Consider the following 14,393-nt stretch of genomic DNA (forward strand, 5'->3'; position numbering starts at 1 on the left):
GACATTTTAAGTTGTAGCTTCAAGATGGTGGAGTTCAGAGAAGATGTTGAAGTACGCTGGAATCTCCCGTTGTTTCATAACAAATCCACAAAACAAGCCAGATCCAGTGCGGTTTTCTCTGTCACTGCTGCAACGTCACAACGTTTAAGAGAGGATAAACTTAGGGCATATGGTCCGGTCTCCCCTCTGGATTTTATTCAGATAAATACAGGTTTGCTCTGCCAGTGGGTGAAGCGCAGGCCAGCGTGACCCCACCCTCTAACTACAGCCTTGAGGTCTGTGTGCGTTAAAAATACCCCACAGTGACCCAAACACAAGAGCGATCCTGTCTGCCATGCTCACCCCGTCTCCTCCCTGTGTTTTCTGCACATAACTGAAGTGTGGGCCTATGTCTACAATGTTTTTTTTTTTTTTTTTTTAATAAATGCTGTTATATTAAAGAAATTTAGAAGCACTTTAAACAAAACCTAAGAAGGTTTTGAAAGGTATATATAGATATATGTACCTCCAAATGTATGGAAACACTTGTGGCAAAGTGTGGTTTTGGATGATATCAGTAAAAATCCTTTTTTGGTCCAAATACTGTACATTAAGATAACTTGAAATAAAATAATAAAAAATTATTTTAATTTTGATTACATAATGATGGCAATATATACGTCAAAGGTGAACTACAAGGGGAGAACTTGACCGTGATGTCCATAAGAAATGTCCAACCATCTATCTATCTATCTATCTATCTATCTATCTATCTATCTATCTATCTATCTATCTATCTATCTATCTATCTATCTATCTATCCTAAGCAGCACAACTATTTTCAGAAATAAGGAGAAATATTTTTTTTGCCATCACAGGAATACATTTTTAAATATTAATATAGTTATTTTACATTTTATTGATACTTCATAAGGTTACTGTTTTTACTGTAAGGTAAATTTGATAAATACAAAAATTTATTTTTAAAAAATCCTACCTTTTACAAGCTTTTGAACAGTAACGTATCGTTGTTTTTGCACAAATATAAATAATTATAATGCAAAATGGGAATAACGCAAAATTCTTATTTCTTAATTGGTTTTTTGGTAAAAAAAAAATGACCAGAGATTGTGAAAATCGAGTGTTTGCATGCATCAATGTGTATGACACGAAACAAATAAAAGAGGTGATTATGACCGGTTCGCTTCAACGACGACCTCCCTCAAACGCTTCGAATGAAATATTTCTATGTTGTGAATGTTAACAGGGTTTATGGAAACACCCTGCGATAACGCTGACGTCGGCTGGGTCATATCTGGAAGCAGTTTGGCAGCTCGGAGCAAAGAGCGCACACTGCTCTGCATGCATAGACATACAGACATGAGCGACGGCCTGAACTGTCCTTTTGTGTGCTGCTTCGTGACGGATGGGGCTCATCTGTGCACGGGTGGGTGTAGGGCCTGTCGGGGTGGGGGTCAGCGAATAGATGCAGTGGATAACACACAGCCCATGTTGTGTTTGTGTGAAGGCATCTTTGTATGAAATATGCAGCGCATTGTGTGTATGTGCGTGTGGTTTCGGGGGGTTGGATGAGGCTGGTAGCGTTTAGCATGATAATGGCACGCATTTTGAATTGAACGTCATATGAATAATCAAAGATTCTGATGTTCGCAATCACAACACATTCTTGAATGTTTATGATGGACTGGCTCTCTTATTACTCATGTGCTCCACCATCATTTATAGGCCAATATAATCAGCCTAAAAAGAAGAGACTTGATAGAGTAATGTTACCCAGAAAAGAAGATTGCAAATAAATCATGATTCTGTTTCACTTTTTCTTATAATTTTTTTTAAAATAACGAATTGCTGGCCTATTTGGCTTTATTGAGATAATTCACAAAACCTTTAGTACACTAACTATAATTAGATTTTTTAAAATTCTAAGTTTATGTTTTCAAATGGTAATATCTGGTTTGGACAGGCTAAAAGGGCAAAATAATTATTAAAATTAATAAAATTACACGTGGTGTAAATCAGTGTATCTGTGGGACTGATGAAGAATGTAGGACTTAGTTTTTTTTTTATTGGTTATTTTCTTTGTTTCTCTCCATTGCGTGTTCATGATATTAATTGACATATGATAGTTTTATATTTTGGTCATTTAGGTGGCTTGCAAGGTCTCTGTCTCTTTCTGTCTCTTCTCTCTCTCTCTAGTATATTCTTTTGTAGTCTAAAAGGAAGAATGAAAGTAAAGAAAGGAATAAATGGAAAATTGATGCTGCCATCTTCTGGTAGAATTACAACAACGCAGCTTAACCCCGAGCAGTTTTAATGTAAAGCAATAAAAAACGAGTCTAAATGTAAAGGTTTTATTTATTCACTAAGTACGTGTTTATCGCTATGCATTTTATAGTTTATGCATTTTTATATTTTTCCACCTGTTTAACATAATTTTAAATACCTTTATATTATTTATTTATTTATAGCGATGAAGTTTAAGAACTCTCTCCCGCTTATGAGTAGTGAAAATATTATTTCTATTTCTTTTATTTATTTATTTTGTCAAAAGTTACAAAGCTGTTATTGGGGCGGTGCATAAAACTCAGGGTGCAAACGCTAAAGGTGCATAGTAGATAATGATACCTTAAAACTGTGAAGTTTTGCAGGTTGCAAAAATGTGGTAGGCTTAAAAGCTCCCATCCACCTCAGATAACGTGCAGTGTGCGGCGCTGTCCGCTAGAGGGAGACATTACTCTGGGTTCGCACTTGGCATAGATTTCTGCAGTTAAGCACAAAAAGGTGGCCATGTGTAGGCTATAGGGATATAATTTATTATATTATAATTATAATTGTTTTATTTGAAGTTAAATGGTTCTTTAATATCTAATTTAAAATACAGGATGACTTCACTAGTGTGATGTAATTCAGACAGGCTCAGAAGCTTTCACAGTGAGTAACAAGCCAGCTGCTAAAATTAGCAGGAGAGATTTCAGTCACATCTGGGTGGACTTCTCTCTCTCTCTCTCTCTCTCTCTCTCTCTCTCTCTCTCTCTCTCTCTCTCTCTCTCTCTCTCTCTCTCTCTCTCTCTCTCTCTCTCTCTCTCTCTCTCTCTCTCTCTCTCTCTCTCTCTCTCTCTCTCTCTCTCTCTCTCTCTCTCTCTCTCTCTCTCTCTCTCTCTCTCTCTCTCTCTCTCTCTCTCTCTCTCTCTCTCTCTCTCTCTCTCTCTCTCTCTCTCTCTCTCTCTCTCTCTCTCTCTCTCTCTCTCTCTCTCTCTCTCTCTCTCTCTCTCTCTCTCTCTCTCTCTCTCTCTCTCTCTCTCTCTCTCTCTCTCTCTCTCTCTCTCTCTCTCTCTCTCTCTCTCTCTCTCTCATCGCTCTCTCTCCCTCCCTCCCTCTCTCTTTATTGGTCTGAGTTCAGTAAATGACTTCCATTTGTGCTTGAGAACTAGAAGCCTGGCTCTCTCACATGAAAGGCTTGTGTGAGTGTGTGTGTGTTTGATGAAAGGGTTGTGTATGTGGGCAGAGGGCAGTAATTACAGCTATTCTCCAGAGCTGATAGTCAGAGGCCTTGGCCGCAGCGGTGGTCACACCCCTTCCTGTCTGACAGATCTGATCCATGACTCCTGCTTCTGAGTAACACAACCTGAGGACTCAAATCTGCCTCAACACCTCACAGTTAAGACCCTAATCACTAATTTACTGGTTCAGTATCAGAGTTACAAACCCATCAGTCTCAAAGGATGCTAATATCATATATTTATTCTATTGGTTGAACAAGCCAACATTTAATAAAAAAACATTTCCCTGATTGACATAGAGATACTGTGGGCATCTATGTTTGGGTGCAATCTCCTTTCTTCCTTTGCTGTTGCATAAATCATAAATAATTATAAAAAAAATGACAATTATAACATTTGCTGTAAGCAATACCTTGCTAATAATTTATTAATATATAAAATAAATTTATTTTTACATTTTGATAGTCACAAAAGTAAATGAACCCCTTTACATATAGTTTTACTAATTATAATGTATTTTATCGTAATATATTAATATTACATTATATTTAAAATTAAGCTATAATATAAAATATTCACCTGTAATATAATATTATAAAGGATATAATTGTATACACACTACAATTACATAAAATATTTTATACATTAAAATAATATAATTTTATATACATATATTACTACAAACTTATACACGATCCAATATAAACATACTCCTTTTTATGTTTACACTACATTTAAATATGTAAGTATTCTATTTAAAATAATAATAATAATAATAATAATAATAATAATAATAATAAAGAAATAAAATAAACATAAAATGGTACAATTAATCCCAGATTATTTATTAACAACATACGCTGTCAAAAAATGTAGTTCTATTATTTTTTACACATCTTAGCCTACAGACACATTAGAATATTTATAGAACTAAAATGACAAATGTGTAAATATAATGCAGTGTAGATGTAGATAAGTAAAAATGATGAGGTGTGTAAAATGTCGTTTTATTTGACAGCTCCGTGAATCTGCCTCGGCAGTGCTTGTCTGCGTCTGGGCGTTTCGCGCATGCGCACTCGTCTCTCTCCTTTTTTTCCAGGCCAGTGCGGCAGGCGGACCGCAGGGAGAGCGAGAGATTTTTAGGAAGGACAGTTACAAAAGTTAAAGAAGACGAGAAATCATGACACGGAACAGCGAACTCGTCGATCGCCTCTCCTCGCCCCTCAGCTTGACATCGCTCATCACGGCGCTCGTGTCACCTATGAAATACTGATTTTTGCCATCCACACCAACTTGAGGATATAATGCCGGGAAATGGATGAGAACTACCGCAGTCGCCTGGAATTGCTTGTTGGATATTGAATCTGGCGCTCGGGGATGCGGTCGGGTTTGTTTTCCCTCTATATAATTAATATATGAGAGCAGAGATCTTGGGCCAGTCCGTTATTTTTCACATCGCCGCTCTGATCTCATAGTTCCGCGGGACGCGATGCATCGACCCGCTCTGTGTTTTACTTTCATGCTTTTTTATATTGCGTTTTTATGTACAGCACTTTGGTTCCACTTCGGGGTGTTGAAAGTGCTTTTGAAATAAAACTGAGTCTGGAGTAGATGTCAAGATGGGTGATGCCGCAGAGATCAAGGAGAGCAGGAGGACGTTCATCGTGCCCGCGATCAAATCTGTTGATCACTACGACTTCGCCAGGGCCAAGATATCGTGCAGTTTGACGTGGCTCATCGCCAAAGCCTTTGGATCTGGTAAGAAAAATCAGGGTTTTGAGTGATGGGGCAAGTTGTCACAAGGGCTGTGCCTTATCTCAGTGGCTTAATATAGGCTTTATCAAACAGGGGTCTGGGGACCAGGGGGGCCATGCAGTGAAAGTATAAATAATAATAATAATAATAATAATAATAATAATAATAATATAAAGTATGCATTAAAAATAATTAATAAATGAAATAATGAAAAAATCTTTTTTAAATAAATGAATGAGCAAACATTAAATCAAAGCCAAAAATAATAATTTTTGGTTAAAATAAGTAAACAAATGAGAAAATAAGTACAGTACAATAACAGCGCTATAATGAGTTTGTTACAATGAATAATAATGGAACTTTGGAGAAAGCAAGTATCGTCCAATTGATGTTATAGATATATTTAGCTATAGTAGAAATGTTTCACTGAATAATTTGGGTTTTTATACAAACTGTTTAGATGCCTTTTAAATTTTAGGATGGGGTCCATGTTTGAGGATGATCATATTCGGGGATCTGGCATTTAAAAGGTCGAAAAACCCTATATATATATATATATATATATATATATATATATATATATATATATATATATATATATATATATACTGATGAATTCAGTCTTTCATAACTTACTGTTACTGTACATTTAGCTGAAAAAGCCTGTTCAATGGCAGTTTCCATTGTGACGAGTTACCCCATATAGTGTGACACCTCGCTGTTGCTCACCATATATTCAATCAACTGTTTATTTTTTCCTAGGCAGTGACGGGAGACATGTTCAGTTGCCTTTTCTTTGACAAGACATCAAAGCATGCTTTCATATTGAAAATAGACCTACTTAGAGAAATATGGGCTGGAGTAAAAGTGTGTCATCATGCCTGTTTTCCCTTAACAGTATTTAAAAATGCAGTGGGCATAGTTTTCAATTTAGCAGTGTTTAGTTAATGGAATTTTGTTGAAAAAAAACAACAATTGGTTCAATTATGGGTAGATAACTCATTTGTTGTTCTCTTAGGAGACATAAACATAAGTTCGGCAATTTCTAAGGTTCTGAGTTCTAATTTTAAGTGCATATGTGTCTCATAAGGAGCAGCACGGCGAGGTTACAAACAGTGCATTTTTACAAAAACTCTACATGGCGGTAACTGTTGCCATGTCTGCAGAAACCATTAGCCTAGATCCCTACATAGACTCATGAAAGGCCACAGTCTGGCTTATGGCTCGGAGTTCGTCCCCACAGTCCATAATGAATGCTCAAAGCAGATAGCCCACTTCTGCACACAGTAATAGGATTGAATTTTCCAGAATAGCTCCCCATGGAGGATGCTGGAATAAACATAAACACAGACTATCAAACTCGCATGGCCTTAGCAGTGTGGTTTTTATTGCTAGAGCGGCCCGGCCCACACCAGAAAGGCCTGTGGAGTGCAACGCAACAGGGCCAAGATGAAGTGTGTGTGTCTGTGTGTGTGTGTGTGTGTTTCTGTAAAAAGTCTGCTTTTCTCATTGGAGTTGCTGGTACATGAACTCTGATGTGGTTGATGAAGCATGGATTTACTCTCATCTCTATTGCAGATGTCTCTGAATCACCTACATTTGAGTCAGTGACATTAACAAAAACTACTATTGTGCTTAATACCGTCATTTCTGAACGTTGCATCTCTTGTGAAAGAAGAAAAAGTGTGCTTAATTGTATTGAAAGTATATTTTAAACTGTACTTGCAGACAATGAAAGTTCCACTTTAGTGTATTGCAAGTGAGTATATTTGCATAAACACACTTCAAGAGTGCGGATTAATTTCAGATAAGATTTTAATTTAAAGTACATGATATTATAATCCTCCATTGTGCTTCTAAAGAGTAAATTTAATTACTAACTGTCGTGTTATTCAATATTATGTTAAACGTCAATTTAGATTTGACGTGTACGTTTCAGAAATGACATTAAAGTGTAATTTAGTTGCTATTAATGGCTGTCAGTATTGTGCAATAACTGGGTTTCAAAGGCAATTATAAAATTATACAAAAAGATGTGCTTACCGTAAGCACTACTGTAAGTGGGTCACAAAAACACTCTTAAGTTCAAATGATTGCACTTAATAGAATTTAATAATCTTCATTTAATTGCAAATGACATACAATTAAGTCTTCAATATTATTACATTCATTTGTACTACGGTATATTCTTTAACCTATATTATTTCTGTAGTGTCTTTTTAAAGCATGCAGTGTACTTTTTCACAAGGGACTGTGAAAATACTGCAACATGTATTTTTACCATGCAATATGTTTTTCTCCACATATTGCATGGTAGTACTGCGTAAATACCATGGTGTATGTATATATACTCAGGGCAGACATCAAAGCACTCTGGTAGTTTTTTTGTACGGGTGATAACATCTCCTCATCAGTCGCTCTTCGCAGCAGAATGAAACTGCCGATCAGCTTAAGAAACAAACACAGGAAAACCAATCCAAGGCATCCTTAGATTGAAAATAGAGTCTGGTGGATGTCTGTTCATCCAGATACTTTTCTCGGAAATGAAAAATAAACAAGGCCACAAACAGCTGTTTTGAGTGCCATGGACATTGTCTGTGTCTTCCCCTCCAGCCTAACATCTGTGGCATTCTGCACATACCACGACAGAGAGCGTTCGTTTCTGTTACGTCACTGAGGCCTAAGGAGCGCTGGGAGTGTGTGATGTTTACACGTGCAGTCTTATTCTCGCAGTGAACTGTTATTAAGGACTAAAAATATCAAAAGTTGACAAAACTTGAATTATATATATATATATATATATATATATATATATATATATATATATATATGTGTGTGTGTGTGTGTGTGTGTGTGTGTGTGTGTGTGTATATGTTCTGCTAAAAAAGTAGAATGGAAGTAGCCTATAAGATTTTTTTCATTTACAAATTGGACCAGTTCTTGAGTTTAAACTAGCAGACAAAACAATCTTTTTGTAGACATTTTGGTCATTTTGGAATTTTGGCCTGTGATCATATGGCTCCATATTACATGCAATATAGTGCACAAGGGCACCGTTTAGGAATCCTTAATAATGCTTTTAGCAATGTATCGAAGTCAAAATCTTGGAAGGTTTTCAAACAACCTTTAATAAATCGTGACGGAACCAACCAGCTTGCAATTAGCAAACGACAACAATCCAGTTACTTAATGATGGACAAAATCAAGTCCTGTTCTGCTTCTTTTTTAATAGCTTGAGAAGCCGTTTCACAGTAGGGAAGAAAAGATGATTGTAATTGTCATTTCGTGTTGTCCTTATATATACAAGTTTGTAATGTTCAGCGTCGTTATACTTGATTATTATATGCATATGCAATATCTTCTGAACTCTATATAACGTAGTATATTATCTGCTGTAAATACCTCGATATGACCTTAAGATAATAATTTCATAAAGAAACAGAGTTATGTTTACTTACAGTAACATTTAAACTCACAAAGGGCAGAGTTGAACTTTTGAAAGGCTTTTGTGAGTCGTGTTGACTTGCTGCCTCAGGCTTTTCTCTTTCTGACCCCTCACTTCCTCCCTGTGTTTGTCATGCCTTCGAGAGCCGCTTCCTGCCTCTGTCCTCCATCTAGCTGGGATGAAACGTGGGGGGAAAAACCTTTCCATAATCAGGCAGCTCTTTATGAGCATGTTCAGGAAAAACCGTTAGCTTAACAGAAGTGTGTGTGTGTGTGTGTGTTTGCTTCTGGCTCTGAACGAGCGGAGACTGGCAGAGAAAGGGTTTCCATTGACGCAGCAGCTTTTCATAAAGGTTAAGGGGAATGGTTTTAAGAGTTTTCTGATGCCTCTGTAAATATTGAAAATACACATAAACACTGTCGCCAGTAGTTATAATTAATGCTAATGTTGGAAATAAATGTTTAATAGGGATGGATAATTATCGTCAACTAGTTATGCAACGGTCAAATGTTGTTCTTATTTGTTTATTTAACTGTACAACTTTATTTAGCATATTTATAAAAAAAATTATAGTTCTTATATTTTAATGTATTTTTTTATTTTGTCTTTTTAATGTTTAAGAATTTTTTAAAAATTAAAACATTAATTAAAATTTATGCAAAATTGTATTTAATGTTATTTAATTAATTAGTAAATATTGATTTATTATGATTTTTATTTGTAATGTTTTATTTTTAAGCAGGAAGAGCCGCAAAACTGAACTGCACCTTTAAGACACACGACTCCTTCTGAAAATGAACACACACACAAAGACATACTGAAAGGAAATGACCCGGGAAGAGCAGGAATCTACAACGCCTGTAGTCTGACTCACACTGAAGCATTATGGGATGCCAGGAATTTCCTTGGCCTTCTAAACTCAGACATCTGCAGTCGCACTTCAGCGTCAGGAACCGAGCTGAATTGTCAGTCTGCAGATGTTGTCGTCCTGATGCTGTTATTTTCTGTTTGTGTGCATCACGACTGCTTTGTTTTTTTGGAAAAGTGCATGTGACTCATTTTTTGTCCGGCCTGTACTTGTGCGTTAATGTGTGCGTGTGTAATTGTGTTTGCGGTGTGTATGTGTGTGTGACTCAATTCATGCATGCCTGTACCTGTCTGTTTGTGTGTGTTTTGAGTCTATGGTGCTATTCTGAAGATCTTCAGCAAATCAGATTAAGCGGGAGTCATAATGGGATTAGTCTGAAAACTGTGTCTCTCTTCAAGCTCCATTCTTTGACCTCACATTACTCTGTTTGACCAAGCATTGATACCGAATCAAGGCACATTAAGTTATTTTTTCACCTACAGAACGAATATAGTATAGGTTTTACCCACCTCACCTGTCCTCCTGAATAATCACTATTTGGTGCATTCAATCCCTGTCGTTCTTTGTTTAGACTGTGTACCGGTGGATTTGGAGGACCCATTCTACAGAGACCAGTATGATCAGGAGCATGTGAAGCCGCCCGTTGTGTCTCTGCTGCTTTCCGCGGAGTTGTATTGCCGTGCTGGGAGTCTGATCCTCAGGAGCGATGCGGCTAAACCTCTGCTGGGTCACAACGCCGTCATCCAGGCCCTCGCTCAGAAAGGCCTCTACGTCACTGACCAGGAGAGACTCGTGACTGAGAGAGACCTCTGCAAGACCCCTATACAGATGGCAAGTCATTTGACACTACACTTTAATTTTTTCTGTTACAAAATTGAAATACATTCAGATTTTGAGTGTATGGATTTTATTTTAAGACTGAGGCATCTCTATAAATATATATATATATATATATATATATATATATATATATATATATATATATATATATATATATATATATATATATATATATATATATATATATATTGTGTGAGGCAGAGGAAGCACAAGAGAAACAGGTGCAGTGAAACCCCGGAGGGTGTATTTATTAGATAATACACAGAAGGTGCGCGGTGAGTTCGGCGTGCGGGAATGCAGCGGTGCGTCCGGGAAGTGTAGCGGTGAGTCCGGTGAGTGCAGCGGAGCGTTGTCTTCAGTGCTTTCCAGTGCTCGGAGTGGTGAGGAGTCCACGGTGAGGCAATCGGGAATTAGCTCAGGTAGGCTCAAATCACGGTGAGGCTTCTGGGAGATAAAGAGAAAGACAACAAGTTAGTGTGCAACCCGGAGTCTCGTGGCTCACTGAAGCCGTCGCCTGGCCGGGCTTATCTGGCCCGCGGCTGATGAGCTCCAGGTGTGGCGAATCCTTCGTTGAGTGGCTGGTGAAGGTGTTCCTGGTTTGTTCCCAGGGCAACGCTGATCCGTCCTCGGGGCCTCGTCACACTCCCCCAGCGCTGTCCTGGTCCTGGTGGATAAAGCAGAACGTAGTAACGGGAAATTTGGGGTGGGTGGGGAGTGACCCTGACAGACCTGCAAAAGCCGACCACATCCGTGATAGGCCGTCGGCGTTGGCGTTGGCTGTCCCAGCGCGGTGTTGCGTCAAAGTGGAAGTCCTGGAGCGCGAGGAACCAGCGGGTCACCCTGGCGTTCGTGTCCTTAGCCCTGGCCATCCACTGTAGGGGTGCGTGGTCGGTAGTAGGGTGAACCGCCCGGCCCAGGAGGTAGTACCGCAGTTCCAGGACTGCCCACTTGACGGCTAGGGCCTCCTTCTCTACCGCGGCGTAGTTCTTCTCGGCGGGGGTCAGCTTCCTACTGATATATAGGACCGGATGCTCCTCACCCTCCTGGATCTGGGACAGTACGGCTCCCAGACCCACATCAGAAGCATCCGTCTGTAGCAGGAAGGGGCAGCCGAAGTCCGGGGCTCTCAGGACAGGGTCCGAGGTGAGTGCGGCCTTAATCCTCCGGAACGCCTCCTCTGCGTCAGGGTTCCACAGAACCCGTTCAGGCTGCCCCTTCCTGGTCAGGTCTGTCAGAGGGGCGGCTATGGAGGAGAAGTCGGGGATGAAACAACGGTAATACCCTGCCAACCCCAAGAAGGCGCGTACCTGGGTTTTGTTGGTGGGCCTCGGGTCTCCTGGACGCGGCGATTTTGCTCTCCTGTGGCCGGATCAGTCCTCTCCCAACTTTCGGTAACCCAGGTACTTCGCTTCGAAGAGCGCCAGGTGACATTTCTTGGGGTTGGCGGTGAGTCCAGCCCGTCGAAGATCGCGAAGCACCCTCCGCAGGCGCTCCAGATGGTCCTCCCAGGTCTCCGAGTGGATCACAAGGTCGTCAAGATAGGCTGCGGCGTACTGTTGGTGGGGTCGTAGTAAGACGTCCATTAGTCGCTGGAAGGTGGCTGGTGCCCCGTGTAGACCGAAGGGAAGGGACCGGTATTGCCAGTGGCCGCCGGGGGTGGAGAAAGCCGTTTTTGGCTTGGCTTCCTCTGACAGCGGGACCTGCCAGTATCCTTTGGTGAGATCGAGGGTGGAGATATACCGGGCCCTTCCAAGACGTTCCAGCAGTTCGTCTACACGGGGCATGGGATATCCGTCAAACTCGGAGACCTGGTTGAGTCGCCGGTAGTCATTGCAGAAGCGGAGGGTGCCGTCAGGTTTTGGAACCAGGACGATGGGGCTGGACCACGGGCTCGTCGATGGTTCAATCACCCCCAACTTCAGCATCTGATTTACCTCCTCCTCAATAGCTCGCCGACGAGCCTCAGGGATCCGGTAGGGCCGCTGCCGGACGATGACGCCGGGAGGGGTCCGGATCTCGTGCTGGAGGAGGTTAGTCTGCCCGGGCGTGGACGAGAACACATCCGAGAACTGACCGACCAGATGTTGGAGTTCCGTCTTCTGTGCGGGAGCGAGCAGGGCATTGGTGTCGACGACCGGGCCCTCCTGAACGGTGAGTGCGGATAGGTGTTCCCTAGTCCCCACCCACTTCTTCAACAAGTTAATGTGGTATATTTGTCGGCATGCGTCGACGGTCTGGTTGGCGGACTCGGTAGGTAACCGGGCCGATCTTTTCCAGGACGGTATATGGGCCCTGCCAGGTGGCCAGGAATTTGCATGCATTGGTGGGGACCAGTACCATGACCCGGTCGCCGACCTGGAATTCCCGGGGTTGTGCAGGGCGGTTATAGTGCCGTTGTTGTTGCTGCTGGGCCTGCGTCATGTGCTCCCGCGACGAGGCATCACCCGTTCAATCCGGTCCCGCATGGCTTGAACATGTTCCACGACCGACCTCTGGGCATCCGGCTGCTGCTGCTGCTCCCAGGCCTCTTTTGCCACGTCCAGCAGGCCTCGCGGCTGTCGACCGAACAGCAACTCGAATGGGGTAAAGCCGGTGGAGGCCTGGGGCACCTCACGCACCCCGAAGAGGACGTAGGGGAGCATCTGGTCCCAGTCGCGTTTGTCCTCGGAGACAACCCTTCTCAACATTTGCTTCAGTGTCTGGTTGAACCGCTCCACAAGTCCGTCCGTCTGGGGGTGGTACACTGAGGTGCGCAGCTGCTGGATCCGTAGCAGCCGGCAGAGGTCGGCCATCACCGGGACATGAGCGGGGTGCCTTGGTCGGTCAGTATCTCCCCGGGTATCCCCACTCTGGTGGACAGGGTGAAGAGCTCCTGGGCGATCGCCTTGGCGGTGGCTTTGCGGAGTGGGATGGCTTCGGGGTACCGGGTGGCGTAGTCCACGATCACCAGGATGTGTTCGTGGCCGCGGGCAGACCTCGGCAGCGGGCCCACCAGATCCATCCCGATGCGCTCGAAGGGCACCTCGATTATGGGCAGCGGGATAAGTGGACTAGGGGGAGGTGGCCGGGGCGAGGTCTTCTGGCACTCTGGGCAGGCCTGGCAGAAAAGTTTCACGTCTCCGTCGAGCCCGGCCAGTGGAAACGCGGTCCCGGATCCTCTTGATAGTGTTGGCGGCCCGAGGTGTCCGGCCAGCGGGTGGGCGTGGGCGAGCTCCAAATGGTGTCCACTTTCCTCGGGGCACCACCAGGAGCCGTTTCTCCTCCCCCTCCGCCGGCGACACAATAGAGCAGGCCGTTCTCCACAATAAAGTGGGGAAGAGGATGGGGGGCAGGGCCGCGTCTCCTCTCCATCCATGAAATGTACCTGGTTCCAGCAATTCTTGAGCCGGTCATCCTCCCGCTGAGCCCGGCCGAACGAGGCCCCCTCCGACTACCTGTTGGAACACATCAAAGAAAACATTAGTTGTAGGAGGAGGGGACTCACCATCTCTTCCGCTGTCCGATGCTAGGAGAACGGCAGGCGGCGGTTTCCTCTCCCTTCTCGCCTCTTCCGGCGAGGGTTTGAGGCTGACAGGCTGTGTCGCGGTGTGTAGCGCCTCCTCGAAGCCCGGCCAGTCCCGCCAAGGATGATTGGTACTGGCAGATCCCGTGACGAGACCCACCTCCAGGGGCCAGCTTCCTCCGGCCGTCGTCCACGGTGATGAGGCGGGTGGAAACTTTCCTGGTGTCCCGTGGACGCAGGTCAGTGGCAGCTGTTTCCGTGGTTCCGTCTTGCGGGGTAGGAGGCGGGACTGAACCAGGCTAATGGTACTGCCAGAGTCAAGGAGGCGCTGAACTTCTGTCCATTCAGGCCGATGGGGATTTTCGGTGCGGCGTGGGGAAGCTCCGGTGGAGGCTGCAGCCTGCCAGCCACGCTCTAGGGGTTTGAGGCCTCTTCGGTTGGCATTGGCTCATCTCTCGCGGTCGGGACCGCCGCCCTCTCCAT

General features: G+C 43.0%; 1 protein-coding gene across 1 annotated transcript in view; it reads left to right on the forward strand.

Moving 5' to 3' along the window:
* Positions 1-4,587: 4,587 nt before the first annotated feature.
* Positions 4,588-14,393, forward strand: part of camsap2b (calmodulin regulated spectrin-associated protein family, member 2b) — a 39,186-nt gene continuing 29,380 nt past the window's right edge. The window contains 2 exon segments of the mRNA XM_043219111.1: positions 4,588-5,258; positions 10,140-10,399. Of these exon segments, the coding sequence (XP_043075046.1) occupies positions 5,120-5,258; positions 10,140-10,399 (399 nt within the window). The 5' untranslated portion in view covers positions 4,588-5,119.

This window comes from Puntigrus tetrazona, chromosome 2 (assembly GCF_018831695.1).
Source record: "Puntigrus tetrazona isolate hp1 chromosome 2, ASM1883169v1, whole genome shotgun sequence".
Lineage (NCBI taxonomy): Eukaryota > Metazoa > Chordata > Actinopteri > Cypriniformes > Cyprinidae > Puntigrus > Puntigrus tetrazona.